The sequence below is a fragment of the Coturnix japonica genome, chromosome 6 (genome assembly GCF_054131305.1).
Source record: "Coturnix japonica strain WE chromosome 6, WE-NBRP24, whole genome shotgun sequence".
Taxonomy (NCBI): Eukaryota; Metazoa; Chordata; class Aves; order Galliformes; family Phasianidae; genus Coturnix; species Coturnix japonica.
This window is the reverse complement of record NC_140668.1, coordinates 39,002,722-39,017,730: the sequence shown is the minus strand read 5'-3', so window position 1 is coordinate 39,017,730 and position 15,009 is coordinate 39,002,722. Positions and strand designations below refer to the sequence as shown.

Below are 15,009 nucleotides of genomic sequence, written 5' to 3'. Positions count from 1 at the left end.
AATGTGCTGTGCCATGCCATGCCATTCCATGGTGAGCCAGGCCATGCCATGGTGAGCTGTGGATGCCCTGCCATGCCATGGTGCCCCGCACCATACCACACCATAGCATGGTGCCATCTCCCACCCCCAGCCCCACAGCCAGTCTGTGTGCACCCCAAGACCCCAAGCCGGGGGCCACGCCAGGGGCCCCTTGCGTGACTGTTCACTTTATTTATGGTGTGACATATGTAATATTGTCTATTTTTCTTACGTTTCCTGAGAAGAGGTAATATATAAGAGTCTTGCGGGTGCTCCCACAGGGGCCGCCTGCTCCCTGGGTGTCTGTTCCCCCCCCCTCAACCCCGTGTGCCCCCTCCCCACCCTGCGCCGGGGCTCTGCCTCTCTACCTCCGCCTCGCCGGGAAACAGCGGACGGGAGCACTTACACGGCGTCTGCTCTCGTTTCCACTCCTTTTCTGTTTTGCTTTCTTTTTCTTATTATTTTTTAAATTTTTTTTCCCCTCCTGTTGTTTGTTTTGTTTTTTATTTTTTTTTCTTATTATTTTTAAACAATAAAAATACCCCTAACAAACTTTGCATCGAAACCAAAAGCCGAGGGAGGGAGGGAGGGAGGGAGGGAGGGAGGGATGGGGGGAAGGGGAGAAGGGAGGGGAGGGGGTGGGCGGCGTGGACGTCCAAACCAGAACGACAGCTTTAAATTGTGATGTTTCCCAAAAATAACAATGCTGGGAGGACGGCGGCCGCGGGGGTGGCCGAAGCTGCGGTGCTTCTGTAGGGTTCTGTTCCAAACTGGTGCTGGGATGTGCATGGGGACAGGGATGCTCCATGCGATGCCTTGGTTGTGTCCCTTGGTGGCAGATGGTTGTGCTGTGTGTCCCCTGGTATGGCCTGGAGACAGACATCCTGGGTGCTGCTTGGGGACTCAGGGTGCCCTGTGCCAGCTCACATCACTGCAGCCACCTGCTCCCATTTTGGGTATCCCCGTGTGGCTGTAGTGAGGCTCATAGCATGGGGACATCCCACCCGAGCTCCTTGGCCCCATGGGATGGCAGAGCTGTGCTTCGGGGTGCAGGAGGGGGCACAGCACCGCCTCAGTCCCAGCCCACCATGGCCATACATCCCCCACCCAAAAAACCCACGTGAAACCAAAGTGTCGCCTCCCAGTAATGCTCCCAGGACCCCAAACCTCCCCGGGCAGCCCCCAGCGGTGTCACCACCTCCCCTAGCCCATATCCTCAGAGCATCCCCTGCTCCTCACCTGGCTTTGGGGATGGGATGTCATCCACAGCAGCTCTCCTCTGGGACCCCTGTGATGCCATCCAGAGGCACAGCACCAGGAGGGAGGTGTCGTGCTGCTGTTCCCCCCACCCCGGCAGTGCTACAGCAGCCATGGGGATGGGGACAGTGGGGTTGTGCAGGGCTGGGGGCTGAGCTCTGGTTGTGGCTTTGGGGCCAGCACAGAGATATGACTTGGTAGGACTTTCCTTCGGCATGCTGTCCCTCCCCCCCTCCCCGTGCTGTTCCCCGCTTTCTCTTTGTGTACTGTATGTTCGATCTGTGAAAGATGTAAACTTTATGATTCAGGTTCTGTCTGTTCTTATCTCTGTATCTGTGTAATAAAAGATGATTTAATATCAACCCGAGGTCTCTGCAGCCTGGGTGTGTGCTGGGTGCCCTGCACCCTCTGCCCCCAGTCTGGGGGGGTTGGGAAATCGCCATGAGCATCATAACTGGGGGCAGTGCTTGCCGTTCCCTATTATCTTCCCTCCCTCTGGGCAGCCAGAGCAGCATTGGAGGGCAGTGGATAAAACCCCATAGCCGGGGGTCCACGCGTGCCGTCCTCCCCTCGCCCAGACCCACACCCGAGGCAGTGGCCGACGCCGGGTCTCGAACTCGCGATCCCGATGTCCGAGCGCGGGGCGGGGCCGCCTCCCGCCCTGCCAACAAGGGGCGTGTCCCTGGGGCCCTGCTGTGATTGGCTGCTGATGTATGAAAGTGGCGCGCTGGCGGGGAAAGAGCACGTGGCGGCGGGAGGTCGGCGGCTCTGCGCTAAGAAAGCAGAATGTTTGCGGGCAAGGCGAGGTGGGTCCGCGTGGGGACACAGCTGGGGGGCACTGCGGCTTCTCAGAGCTGAGGGTTCCTCCCTGAGTGTGAGGCTGTGGGCTTGCTCTTATTGGGTTGGGGCTGCATGTCCTACTGTTTGTCCTGTGCTGCCCTGCCACCCCTGGGACTGGTGTTTGGCCCCGTCCTTTTGACTCCAAGGAAGCTCCCTTCTGCAGATTCCTGAGCTGGGCAGTGACAGTGAAGCAGAAAGCTCTTGGTGGTGCTCAGTGCTGCAGCTGTGGGCTTCTGTTGCAAGCCTACCTGCAGAATCAAGGACAAACAGCTTTGGAGGTGGTTGTTTTTCCTTCTGCTGGAAGCACCCTTAAGCTTTGCTCGGTTAACATCCTGCTTTTGTTTCCTTGTTAAATGGCTGTTTGCTGAGTTACTTCTTGCCCCTCTTCCTGCCCAGCCCTCTTTTCTTGGACTCCTCTGGGATCTGGTGGCAGGACCCAGCATCATCCATGGCAGCAGGGGAGGCGTCCTGGGATGTGCCGGAGGCGGCAGCTGTGCAGAGGGCTGCAGATGATGACTCAGACCACAGCCACCCAGAGGAGGACAGCTTGGAGGAGCTGGGTGTGCAGGACCCTGTGAGTATCTGGCTAAATTTGAGGTCAGTTCTCCCCTTTTCTATATGGGAATAGGAAACCTCCTGCATCTCTGATTCCCTCTGGCAGTTCTGCTGCTGGGGCACCTCTGTTGCAGCACTGCCTTGTGGGCAAGCACAAGGAAGGAAATGTTAACAGGTTTTTCTCCCTAGTGGAGCTGGGAGCTGAACTCCCCTTTACTTGAAGCTGTTGCCCCCTGTCCCCAGCTTGGGAGCCCATTGCTGCAGCACAGGGTGGGGAGTGGGTCTGTACCATGTGCTGCTTGCACGAGCTGTGCTTTGAGTTTCAGGAGCTGGAGGCCATCAAAGCCAGAGTGCGGGAGATGGAAGAGGAGGATAAGAGGCTGAAGGAGCTGCAGCTGGAGGCTGAGAGCTGCCTCCTCATGGGCTCAGAGGCAGGTATGGGCTGTCCCTGGGTGCTGTTGTGTTCCCCAGGAGCATGGGGTGTCAGTGGGGCTGGGGTGTGCTGCTGTGTCCCTATGGGCAGCCCCACACCAGCTGGGACCAGGCACATAATGTGGGGGAGGGAGAGGGTGCCAGGCACAGCGTGGTGCTGTCACATGTCTTATCCACCTCCCACCTGAGATGCAGCAGATTAATTAATTTCAATTAGGTAATTGAGTTGAGCACCTTCAGGTGCTGGGAAGAAGTTGCCCTGTGTTATTCTCATGCAAGGAGAGGTGGGGCAACAGGTGGAGGAGGCAGCTGAAGTGTGGGGCTGGGGATGCCCAGCCTGTCCCCCTCTGCAGGGCTCCCTGTGACAGCGCAGCCTCCATCTCTGCAGGTCTGTTCCACAGGATGACCGAAGGGAAGGTGGAGGCTGACCAACGATCCATCTACGTGGGCAATGTAAGTAAAGGCTGTAGAACAGGGCCCAGCCTGCTGCTCCTTGCCTGGCAGGTGTGTGCCATGATCGCCAGCAAGGGCTCCTGGCCACTGCCTGGCAAGAAACTGGCTGCTCCCAAACCCAATGGGACACAATGAGGGCTGTGGCTGCAGGTGGACTACGGGGGCACAGCAGAGGAGCTGGAATCTCACTTCAACAGCTGTGGACGGATCAACCGCGTGACCATCCTCTGCGACAAGTTCTCAGGGCATCCCAAAGGGTCAGTGCTGGGTGGTGCATCCTGTGGCACTGCAGGGACAGAGAGCTTTTGCTTTCTGAAAAGAAGGAAGACATGGCTGGAGTGTTTGCAATGGCAGGGATTTATTGTCCCCTGGGGGGGCTGGGTGTACCCTGGGGGTGGGGATGGTGCTTTTCCTGGTGCTGGGCAGCATCCCCTGTGCTCTGCTCTGTTTCTGGCAGGTACGCATACATTGAGTTTGAGCAGAAGAGCTCTGTGAAGGCAGCGGTGGAGCTGGATGAAAGCATATTCAGGGGCCGTGTCATTAAGGTCAGAGCTGAGCAAAGCCCTGGGGGTGTGCAGCCATCCATCCCAGCCCTACGGCACAGAGCTGGTGCTGAGCCCTCATTGCTTTCCAGGTTCTGCCCAAGAGAACCAACATGCCAGGTATCAGCAGCACTGACCGTGGCGGCCGCCGGGGCCGCTTCCAAGCCCGGGGAGGGCTGATCCCACGCTGGGGGTACTACGGGGGGCAGCCCCTGAGGCTGAGGGGCAGGACGTACAGGTGAGTTGTGCTGCGTTTAGCTGGTGGGGCTGAACAAGTGGCCGTGCTTTTGGGCTGCTGAGAAACGTCCCTGAGCTCCAATGTGGTTCTGTTCTCACCTAGGGGTCGAGCCAGGCTGCTGCCTTGGTATTTCCCATACTAGAAAGAAGAAAGACTGTGCTGCCCTGGAGATGCCAATGGGACTGAAGAGATGGGATTGGAGAGATTTAAAAACAAACAAACAAATGCCTACCCAAGCCAAAAAAAAGATTAATTTTTAAATGCCATCTGCCTGCCCTGGGGATTACTGGTGGCAGCCGAGTGCTGTGCAGCTGGAGCTGGGCGCGAGGGGGAAGACTGGATCTGCTCTGCTGGCATCCTGGGAGCCATCTCCTTATCTTAGGGCTTGTTTTTAAAGGGAAAACTCTGTGTTAAAAAAGGCAGGCTGGGAGACCACCATTACAATGTGAAGGTCTGCGTCGCAATCTGTTTTATTATGGAATTCTCATGCTAATCTTTCAGGATCCTTGGTTAGGGTTCTTCTAGCCTGGATGAACCGACTCCTAAAGCAGCTTTTCACAGCTCAGGGCATTGCCAGACTAAAAGTCCCACAGAGTTTTGTTTTCCTTAGGACTTCAGGATATACCTATGTCTGCTTTAAGGCTCGGAGCCTGAACTCTTGTGTTGGTTTTGCGCTTGGTCCATTGTGGGCTGTGCTGCTGAGGCTGGCCTTGGTTTCTCAGTCTGAGAGACCCTTGGGCTTAGGCTACAAAAGTGGCTTCTTCAAGGGCTCTGAGCTTTCCTTTAGTAGGTTTGTTAATTATAGAGGCTTAATTTGTTTTAATAAAAACTACTTTGGAGTGTCTGGATTGCTTTGTGATGAGTTGAGGAATAGGAAATGCTGAACTCTTGTCTCTGTGAGTGAGAGGAGTGAAGGCTTTTAAAGGAAACTAACAGCATAGCAGCATATTGCTGTGCCTTGGTTAGATGGTGGGAGGGGGTGTGGATGCTTTCATCTCCCATTATTTCAGATAAAATAATGTTGATTAAATGGATTTAAGTTGTTTAATGTCACTTATTTTAAAAATAAATGATCCTGCTGTGTGAACTTCATCTGCTGTGAGACCATGATGGCTGTGTATTGATGCTCTGTGCTGATGCTCTGTGCTGACCTGGCTCTCTCCAGGTTTCTTGTATCCTTTGGAACTGTGTGGGGTTGTTTCTCTTCCCCTCCTTGCATTTCTAACTGACCAGGTGCTTTTTTTAGCCCTTTCTATATAAATAGCTGCTCTTTGATTTGGTGTTCTTTAATTAGAACAGCTTGGAGCTGTGGGGGGGAGGAGATGCTAATAGATTAGATTGGGATGGGCCATGCAGCTGTGTGCAATCCTGATGTCTTGATATCTCTTGGCATGGATTGATCCCATACCTGTGCTCCCCAACCTGGACCAGCAGCTTTGCTGTGTGTGCACTGCTGTGTGTACCCATCCTGTTTCACTGAGCTGCAAAGCGTTAACAGCAAATGCTGTCAAATCCTGGTCACCCGTGTGTCTGCCCCAGAAGGTGAGATGAGTGCAGGGCTCAAGCAGGTTCAAGGTGCTGTTTTGAGTCCAGTTGTTCGCTCTGTCTGCCAGAGTGTTCTCAGGTGTGTCAGCACTGTTTGTGCTTATAGAGACCTGGAGCCTTCAGCTGAATTGTGCTGGTTTCTCTTTCCAAGAACTCCTGGAGTGCACACAGATCTGAGTGTTCCCAGTAAGGAATAACCAGGGCAAGGAGACCAAGTATGTTTGAAATAAGTGTTGCTTCTTGTGTTCCTGACACAGCAGCAAAGTGGGCTGGCAAACAGCTAAAGGGCTGCTGTGCTCCTTTGCATCAGAGTTAGTGCTCTCAAGCACCAGCACCTCTGAGGAGCAGTGGCACTATCTGTGCCTCTCAGCTGACTGCGATCTAGGCTGACCCTAATAATAATAATCTCTTAGCTGTCTCTCGTGCAGCTGTGCTTGCTCTAATCACAAGCACAGTGGGAACTGCTGTCTCTCCACATAAAGCCCAATTTATGCAGAAACATCTGAGTTGCACAGGAGCACAGCTGTGTGCATTTCTGCAGGGAACAAGCCTCATCTGATGCTGCTGACCTTCCTGAAGGAAGAGCTGGTTCTTGCATGCTATATGAAGGCACAAGAGAAGCAGAACAGCGATTTCTGTGCTGTATCAGGTTTGCAGGAGTAGTAGAGGCACACACAGAGCTTGCAGGTGTCAGGTTTATTTTACATACTCAAAATATTACACAAGGAAAACAATATATACATCACACCGTGGGCACGCTCCTGTACGCAGGGAATGACTGGATCAGGCTGGGCTGAGCTTCAGCACACCTGCATCATCATGGAGTTCACCATATTATCAAAAGCCCTAGGGAGGGAAATAACAAAGCATTGGAGGAAGCTGCTACTTCTGCACACCACATCTCTAAACAATACTGGTAGCTAGCAATGCTTATTGGTTAATGAGCTGGCTTTCCTGGGGCTGAATGCATGGTTTCACTCTAGCTACAGCATGTTCCTTTGAGTGAATAATGACTTTAGTTAAACTGAAGTAAGGGCTGGTCTGCTCCTGGCTGTTTTCTTGCCTAAGAAATAGTAATTCACAACATTATTCACACTTCTGGGAGATTTCAGTTTAGAAACTGGGAGCAGCAGTATCCTTCACAAGAGAAGTGATGTGTATGGAAGATCTCAGCCATCATTATACAAGGATAAACCCTGGACAACTGCAGTTGTTTGTTTCTCTGTGTATCTACAGGGAACTTCTTCTATCCCAAAGACACCTTCTTCCTGAGTTACAGTTTCTAACACCAGTGCTGAGGTGGGAGGGAGCTGGTTCAACTGAACTTCTCCTGGGGCTATCAAGAGTTTCCTGTTATGTGGTAATGACCCAAAGACAACAAAGCTGGTTTCCATCTAAGTGGTTACAGCACATACAGCCACATGGGGTCTGTTCCCTGTCCTGCTGCATCACAGATACAAATCCCAGAGATGACAGAGGTGGTCAGTCCGCTTACCTGGAATGGATACGGTCTCCTGGGTTATAAAAGGGGTTGCACATGATGTCTGTATAGGAATTATGCAGTTTTCGGAACATCTGAAAAGGGATTGTGGTTTAATTAATCTTTTCTTACTTCTCAGCACTTTATGAATAAGCAGAAGGAATGCTGATGCAGCAAATGGTGCTGATCTCCTGCACTTACACTGCGGATCTCATTGTCCCGAAGTGCTGTGTTTGAAGAATCCACCACCATAACAAACTTCACCTTTGAGTTTGTCACGTAGCCGTATCTGTGCAGCCGTTAAGGACTGTGTCATGGAGGCCAGCAAAGCAACTCAAACAGGACTGGAACACACTCAAAATGAGAAAACATAGGGTTCTTTCTGCACTCATCACATAATTACAGCTAGATGAGGTAAGACACCAGGTTGCTCCCCTTTCTCCCTGACTGCTGCTACTTTCGGTAGCTCCAGGTCAATCTTGCTCCTATGCTGGCCAGCAATGCATGCCCTGCACTTCAGAAGCAGTCTCCCATTAGTTGCTTTGTATTACTTTCTTCTTAAGAGCTGTTTAAGTGACCCACCCTATCTATTGTCATTTATCAGGCTGCAGTCAGAGACCTGGAGATCCTCTGATATAATTGTGATCTGGAACTCCAGGAATTAATGACTGGTTTATTAAAGCCCAGAAATGAGCTCTGTTAAAGCAGGATTCAGAAAGAGAATGCTCAAAAGGTCAACTTTGTGACTCAAAAACACTGGGATAACTGTTGAACTAACAAGGGACCAAACCCAACCCTCTATGTGACAAACTGGGTTGCAAACAAGTCTGTGTATCTCCCGCTGATGACTTCAATGTGGCACCAAATGGGAAGAGAGGTTTCCATTGCAAGGAAGGCTATTAAATACACTTGGGCACAGTTGTGGTGAATGTCAAATACTGACAACTACGAAGATACAGGGTGAGCACACCACTCAGACATTACAAAGATACACTTTATAGTCTTCAGTTGGGTAGAGCAGCCCTAAATAGAGCTCCCTCTGATCTACCATAGCTTTGCCCATGGCAGAGATCTTCTCATCCACGACGTCCAGGGAAGTGTGCACAGTGTAGTGGAACTTGAGCTCGTTTTCTGTGGGAACACTCCGGATGTACAGGGGGTAGTTCTGTGCAGGATGAGTAATTATGTTAACAAGGACAGGGCTTCATTCAGCTCCTCCAATCAATGGCTGACACTACTGGAGGGTTTTCACACTAAGACTGTCTTGCAGCCAAAGCCAGCCTGGCCCTTTTACCTCGCTCCAGGCTGCACCCACAGGGACTGGCCCATAGGAGGGACTGACCCACAGGGACTGATCCACAGGGACCGATCTATAGGGACCGACCTACAGGGACTGATCCATAGGGGCTGACCCATAGGGACTGACCCACAGGGACTGATCTATAGGGACTGACCCACAGGGACTGATCTATAGGGACTGACCCACAGGGACCGACCCATAGGGACTGATTCATAGGGATTGATCTATAGGGACTGACCCATAGGGACCGATCCATAGGGACTGACCTATAGGGACTGACCCACAGGGACTGGCCCATAGGGACTGATCTATAGGGACTGACCCACACGGACTGGCCTATAGGAGGGACTAACCCATAGGGACTGACCCCCACCCCCCTCCCCATCCCTCTCCCCCTCCCTATGTCTCTCCCCCCTCCCCATCTCTCTCCCCGTCCCCATCACCCTTGCTCCCAACACAACCCTGCTTTCCAGCCCTACACACACCCCTCAGCCCACACCCTGTCCCCTCACCCTCCCCCATCCCCTCATACCCCCCCCAGCCCATCCCGGCCTCCCCCCCACCTCCTTAGCGATCACCGCGATGCACACCGCCATCTTGTCCCCGCCCACGTCACGTGGCGGGGAGAGGCGATCACGTGCCTCGGTCACGTGAGGCGCTGCCGGCGTTCATCATGGCGGTTGCCATGGGGAGGGCGGTGCTGGTTCCCTTATGGCTGTGCTGGGCTCTAGGCCGCACCGCGCCGCCCAACGTGGTTCTGCTGCTTATGGACGACGTGAGTGCGGGCCGGGGGGCTTTGCTTGGGGGTACTTGGGTCCATGGGGCGTTCCGTGCCTCCCACCCCACAGTGGAGGCCTGTTGTGGGCCTGGGCTGGGTAGTGTGTGGGGCAGAGGGGCCTATGGCTCTATAGGACGGACAGGGGCAGCCAGGGAGGCTGGTGCTGGTCCTTAAAGAGCTGGTTCAATAGGGCTCAGGGTGTTGGATGGCGGGTCAATAGGGCTGGATGGTTCAATAGGGCTGGATGGTTCAATAGGGCTGGATGGTTCAATAGGGCTGGATGGTTCAATAGGGCTGGATGGTTCAGTAGGGCTGGATGGTTCAATAGGGCTGGATGGAGCTGGGGCTGTGGGGTCAGCAGGAACCTGCTGGGTTGGTGGAGGATGGGACCCTCAGGAGTCCTATGGGAAGTTGGTTTGACTTAGGACTTAAGCAGGGCTGTGGCCTGACCCCCGCTTTGCTTGTGTGTATCCCATGAGTGCAGGGTTGGGGTCTTTAACAGGTTCAGCAGGTTGGGTCCTTTACCCTCCTGCTGGCTTATAATGGATGTTCCCTTCAAGCATTTATAAAGGGCTGTGGATGGGACCGATGAGGTTTTTGCTTTGGGAGCACCTCACACATTTACTGGGTGTAGTGGTGGTGGGTTGGGATTGGGCTGCATGATCTTAGCAATCATTTCCAACTTTAATGGCTTTATTTGTTTCCTGATGTTCTGTCTGACCACTACTTCAGAGCAGCTCTCTCCCTGATGCATGTGACCCCAATGAGGTTGTGTTGTATCCAGGTCTCCACACAGTTCCTCCAGGTTCAGCAGTTTGCTGCATCCATTCCCTCTGTCACTTGAGCAGCGTCTGTGGGACAGCACGTGGATAGGGTCTGTGTCATGACTCATGGTCAGAGCCCTCGGACACAGTGATTCACAGTGATTCAGGCACTGCTTGTGGTTTGATGTGATGGTCTGGAAAAGTTTAAATGAAGTCTGTGACTACTTGGTGTGAGAGCTCTCACAGTAACTCACAGGGAGTTGATTTCTTTCTCAAGGAAAGAACAAAGGGGATGGTTTGAAACTGAGACAGGGCAGGTTTAGGTTGGATCTGAGGAGGAAGTTTTTGCACCCAGAGGGTGGTGACACACTGTTCACAGGTTGCCCAAGGAGGCTGTGGATGCCCCATCCCTGCAGGCATTCAAGGCCAGGCTGGATGTGGCTCTGGGCAGCCTGGGCTGCTGGTTGGTGACCTGCACATAGCAGGGGGTTGGAACTGGATGATCATTGTAGTCCTTTTCAACACAGGCCATTCTATGATGATTCAGGACCTTCTGAGCTTTTACATAAAGTGGGGATGATTTGGAGGTGTTCACACAAGCCTCTTTTTCTTCCTTGTTTGTGGATTTCCTGCTGAAAACAAGTAGGACTTCTCAGGTCTGTAAAGCCAAGCCTGGATGTAGGCATTTTGTATGTGGTGCTTGCACACATGCCACCTTATCTAGAAGTACAGTCACCTTATCAGCTTGTTTGTAATGACTGAGTCATTAACTCCGCTGTCTTTGGTAGAAGAGTGTATTCACCAACTTGTAAGTGCTGGAAACTGGGATGTTTTTGTTTTCTCCCAGCACTGATGGAATCACTGCTAAGTTATGGCCTGGCTTTCTAACCTACAAAGATAATTACATCAATGCCTTCCAATATCAGAGATGGAAGCAAAGGGAAGCAGCACTGAGTAAGGCACAGCTTCAAATATACACAGACTCTGATACCTTTCAGGAGATGTTTTAGAAACCCAGATGTTCCTCCTGAAGAGCTGAACACAAAGAAAACTCAAGTCGTTAAACAGCAGATATGATCCCAGGTTAAATAAATCACAGATACAGAAGTGCATCTGCTTCCAGCACAGGTTGAGTTGCTGCCATCTTCCTGCTTTGCTTCTCTTAATGTTTTCCTGTCATCCTTCAGATGTACTTGGAGTAGAGGTGCGTTGTGTGCTCTCCTAAGCTCCTCAAAGAGCTGCTGAGGGTGGGTTTGTGACTCACAGCCCATTGGGCTGCCTTGTCCCACTTCAACCTGCCTGTCTTGCTGTTGTTCTCATAGTGTTTCCATGATCCTTTATGAAATAGTTATTGTTTTTAATGGCCAGTTGAGCCACCGGCAGTCTATCTAAATGTTCCATTCAGGAACAGCAATGATCCCACTCTGGAAGTGCTGGTACAGCAGAAGACACGACAAGGCACAGATCCTGACTTGAGCTTCTGTGAACTGCTCATTTATTTCTGTGCTGTTCATTAGAAATGTATCCCCACCATCTTTTTCCTTTGGTCCTTTGGCTACTTCTGTGTCACTATGTGTGAATTAGAGCAACTCAGCATTATTTTCTTCTTTCTTTTGTGGTGGTAGAGATACTGTAGAACTGAGGACTTGGGGCTGAGCTGCTGAATCCCTTTTAGTCCCACATCCCAGTGTTTGGTGGTGACATTTAATTGCTCTTCACTGAAAGTTCAGATACCTGCTTTGCAGCTCTCCAATGCTTCTCTTTTCCAAACCACATTGCTGCAGTGCAAATGGTAGGCTCTCAAATGGGACCAGACAGATGGCTTTGTAAGGATCGAGATGCATTACATCCTCTGTATTAGTTGCTCACCTGATACACATCTGTATTAGAGAAAGCTATTGCCTTTTTTTAGAGCGCGATATAATCTCTAGCAACCACGGTGCCTAATTGCTCATTAAGTTGTTCCCTTCTAGAACCTTCTGTTTTAAGTCACTTGCTTTTATTTGTGTTATTGCCAGTAATAGTTTTCAGCGGTGAAAGCAGACAGCGTGACGGTGATTTTATGGCTCTCCTGGATGGGGACCGTGCAGCCCCACTGTGCTGGGAGGAAGGCACAGACCCAAACCCCCATTTGCAAATAAGCAGATTGACATACGATGCCTCTGGCAGGTTTCTCTCCAGAGCTTGCTTTTAAAATAAACATTTTCCTACAGCACTGCTTTTGAATTCAGACTTCTTCTTTGCGTTAATAGTTGTGTGTACGTAGATGGAGCAGATCGAGAGGGTGCAGGGGTCAAAGACACTCAGCTGAGGGCTGGATAACTTGACTTGCAGCTGCGTGACACTGAGTGTCTGCTGTGTGATGTCCTCCCTGCCATATGTGTGCTTGCCAGTCTTCATGCTCTGGAGTCAGAGTGAAGACATTCAGGCTCTTAACCTCATTCTGCTACAAATGTGTTAATGTTCTCTTGATCACAAGCAAGTTGTTTCACCTCATGTGTGCCTCAGTTTCTCATTGTCAGTGAAAACTCTGATAGTTCCCAGCTTCGCAGGGTTGGGGAGGATCAGTTTTATCGTGGCTGTGAAGCGCTCCCTGTGCAGGGAGATGAGCTCTATAAAGGTCTCGAAAGGAAGAGATAAAAATAAACGTTTTATGGCAGCCCAGGAGCATTGTCATTTGTGGAAGAGTAGAAGTACTTTCACATCTTGTGGTGTGTTCTTCTTGCAGATGGGTTGGGGTGATTTGGGAGCTTTTGGAGAGCCTTCTAAGGAAACTCCTAACCTAGACCAGATGGCTTCGGAAGGGATGATTTTCCTGGATTTTTATGCTGCCAACCCCCTCTGTTCTCCGTGTAAGTAAACCTGAGCTTTAAACCAGCACATAAGAACGCCACCTTCTGAGATTGGGATGAGTGCCAGCATCTGACATGAACTAGCAACCAAACCAGTGATTACCCTCAGGGCAGAGTTTGGATTTGGTGCTTTGATCTTGTCTGTTGCTTCTTTTTTATTTACGTTTTGATTGCAAAACCTACAGTCTTAAGTTCTTCCAAAGCTGATCGAATCAGTTCAGCAAAAGGACTTCGTAAAATATCTGGTTTAGTATTCCAGCCTCATTCTTCTTCTTATTTTGGGGCAAGCAGACAAAGCAGCATTGAAATGCTGAACAAAAGAAGTGTGTAGTTTGTTTGATTCCATTGGCTTTGGTGAGACTTTTGTGCAAGGAATGGCAGCGTGTTGTATCCACTTGTTGACCCTGATGTCTAGGAAGGTTAATGGGGAAGAGACAGGAGAGAAATGTTTGAGTTTGAGTGAGAAAGGTTATGCATTTATAATCCCTTATGTTTGTTTGTTTTCTATGCACCTCCCCCCCAGCTTTACTAGCAGACAAGAACTGAAACAAAAATGAGGAACAGGGCCTCTCTGTTTGGATTTTCTTTTAGGAAATCATTTGTCAATGTGCTCATGACTGTCCTTGCTCAGAAGAGGCACTTAGAATACAGCAAAGTCCCACTAAGTCCACTGGCACTTCAGCATGTGCTTAAACATCTCTTTAAATGTTTCCTGCAGACAGAACCTGGCTTTTATTGCCAAAGCTGGACAGCTTCTTTTAGTTCCCTGTTATATGACTTTCATTCAGTGTTAGCCTTAAACTGAGTTTGTGGTAGGGTTTCCTCTTAAATACCTATGCCAGGTATTCCTCTTATAGTTGCTGAGATAGGAGGGCTGCTGCGCTTACTGTTGGAATCAATTGCTTTTCAGCAGAGGGTAAGCTAATTTAATAGAGGGGTCACATTTTAATCAAGCTTATCCTGGAATAGCTCTAATTGTATCATATAAGAATGTGTCTGTCTCCTTGGCTCATTGAGAAGGGGATTGCTGCCCACTCTAAATGTGGCTGGCCAAAGTAGCTGGTTGTGTCTGGACACCATTGTGCTTCAGTCAGCACGCTGACCTCAGCCTGAACACAGTAATACTGACTGTAAGCAGAGAGAGCACTTAGAATGAAATGATTTTTGCTTGTTTCTGCAGCACGGGCAGCGCTGCTGACGGGTCGCCTCCCAGTCAGGAATGGATTTTACACGACAAATGCACACGCCAGAAATGGTACGAGCTTCATTCCTGCTTCCTCTTCTGATTTCTGTCCCTGCTTTGCAGGAAGTTTTGCTTTGCACAAAGGCTTGCCATGGTTATCTTCTCTTAAGGGTCTTCCAGAGTGACACAAATAGATTGCCATGTTAACTGCTGGTAATAAGCATGAAATTTATTGTTTCCTCCTCATCAAGCAGAAAACCTTCTCCTGCGAGGAGACATAAACGAGGCTGGTTGATCCATTTGCTTCTGCTGGCTGAGAAGTGTTTCCTCTGGGCAGTGCAATTGGTGTCTGGTTAAACAGAGGCACGTGGGGTGTGTGTTAACACCCAGAGCAAAGTACAGGCAGCTTACCATTGCAGTCAGTGTGGCTTTTCTGGCTCTTTTAGAAAGGGCCATTTTACAGCCCTGTTGTGCCTGTGCTGCTTCCAGGAAAGGCTGCCCATCCATGCGTGATGTTACTGGGTTGATTTTGGTTCCAAAGTGACAGATGCTCTGTGAGGCCAAGGGGCAGCAGCTACGTATCGATTCATGCTGGATCAGCAAGCGTGCTCCCAGCCTCCATCCACACCAGAGTCACACCTTGTATTCTCAAGGGCTGCAGAGGGAAATGCTGTTTCCTTCAGCTCCTGTGGTCTGAGCAAATTCATCAGTCCTTTGATTTAGGAAAAGAAACACCTTCATTTTAGGTGACATAAAGCAGGTCTGCAGAAGT

The 15,009-nt window shown here is 50.6% G+C and overlaps 3 protein-coding genes across 17 annotated transcripts in view; 2 read left to right on the top strand and 1 right to left on the bottom strand.

Moving 5' to 3' along the window:
• The first annotated feature begins 1,931 nt into the window (after positions 1-1,931).
• Positions 1,932-5,427, top strand: PABPN1L (PABPN1 like, cytoplasmic). 2 transcript variants are annotated; one of them, XM_015874417.2, is made up of 8 exons: positions 1,932-2,081; positions 2,512-2,689; positions 2,997-3,105; positions 3,491-3,555; positions 3,706-3,812; positions 4,013-4,100; positions 4,190-4,335; positions 4,438-5,427. In XM_015874417.2, the coding sequence occupies exons 1-8, from the start codon at positions 2,062-2,064 to the stop codon at positions 4,475-4,477; spliced, it is 753 nt and encodes a 250-aa protein (XP_015729903.2). In that variant the 5' UTR covers positions 1,932-2,061; the 3' UTR covers positions 4,478-5,427. The 2 variants fall into 2 exon arrangements, with proteins under 2 accessions (XP_015729903.2, XP_015729905.2); XM_015874419.3 differs by lacking the exon at positions 1,932-2,081 and adding an exon at positions 2,277-2,393.
• A 1,134-nt stretch (positions 5,428-6,561) lies between these two features.
• TRAPPC2L (trafficking protein particle complex subunit 2L) lies at positions 6,562-9,278 on the bottom strand. Its single transcript, XM_015874349.3, has 5 exons — positions 9,224-9,278; positions 8,353-8,525; positions 7,562-7,649; positions 7,376-7,455; positions 6,562-6,726 (listed from the first exon to the last, which is right to left on the bottom strand). Exons 1-5 carry the CDS (start codon positions 9,254-9,256, stop codon positions 6,681-6,683), a joined length of 420 nt encoding a protein of 139 aa, XP_015729835.1. The 5' UTR covers positions 9,257-9,278; the 3' UTR covers positions 6,562-6,680.
• A 34-nt stretch (positions 9,279-9,312) lies between these two features.
• GALNS (galactosamine (N-acetyl)-6-sulfatase) overlaps positions 9,313-15,009 on the top strand; it is a 46,367-nt gene continuing 40,670 nt past the window's right edge. For 10 of the 14 annotated variants that reach the window (XR_014947573.1, XR_014947575.1, XR_014947574.1 and 7 more), the window contains exons 1-3: positions 9,313-9,435; positions 12,931-13,054; positions 14,235-14,309. Coding sequence is in view for 8 of the 14 variants with exons in the window: in XM_085551223.1 (XP_085407349.1) it covers positions 9,334-9,435; positions 12,931-13,054; positions 14,235-14,309 (301 nt within the window). In the remaining 6 variants the exon portion in view is untranslated. The remainder of the gene's footprint in view (positions 9,436-12,930; positions 13,055-14,234; positions 14,310-15,009) is intronic. The other 4 variants (XM_085551224.1, XM_032447165.2, XM_085551229.1 and 1 more) reach the window with 2 other exon arrangements.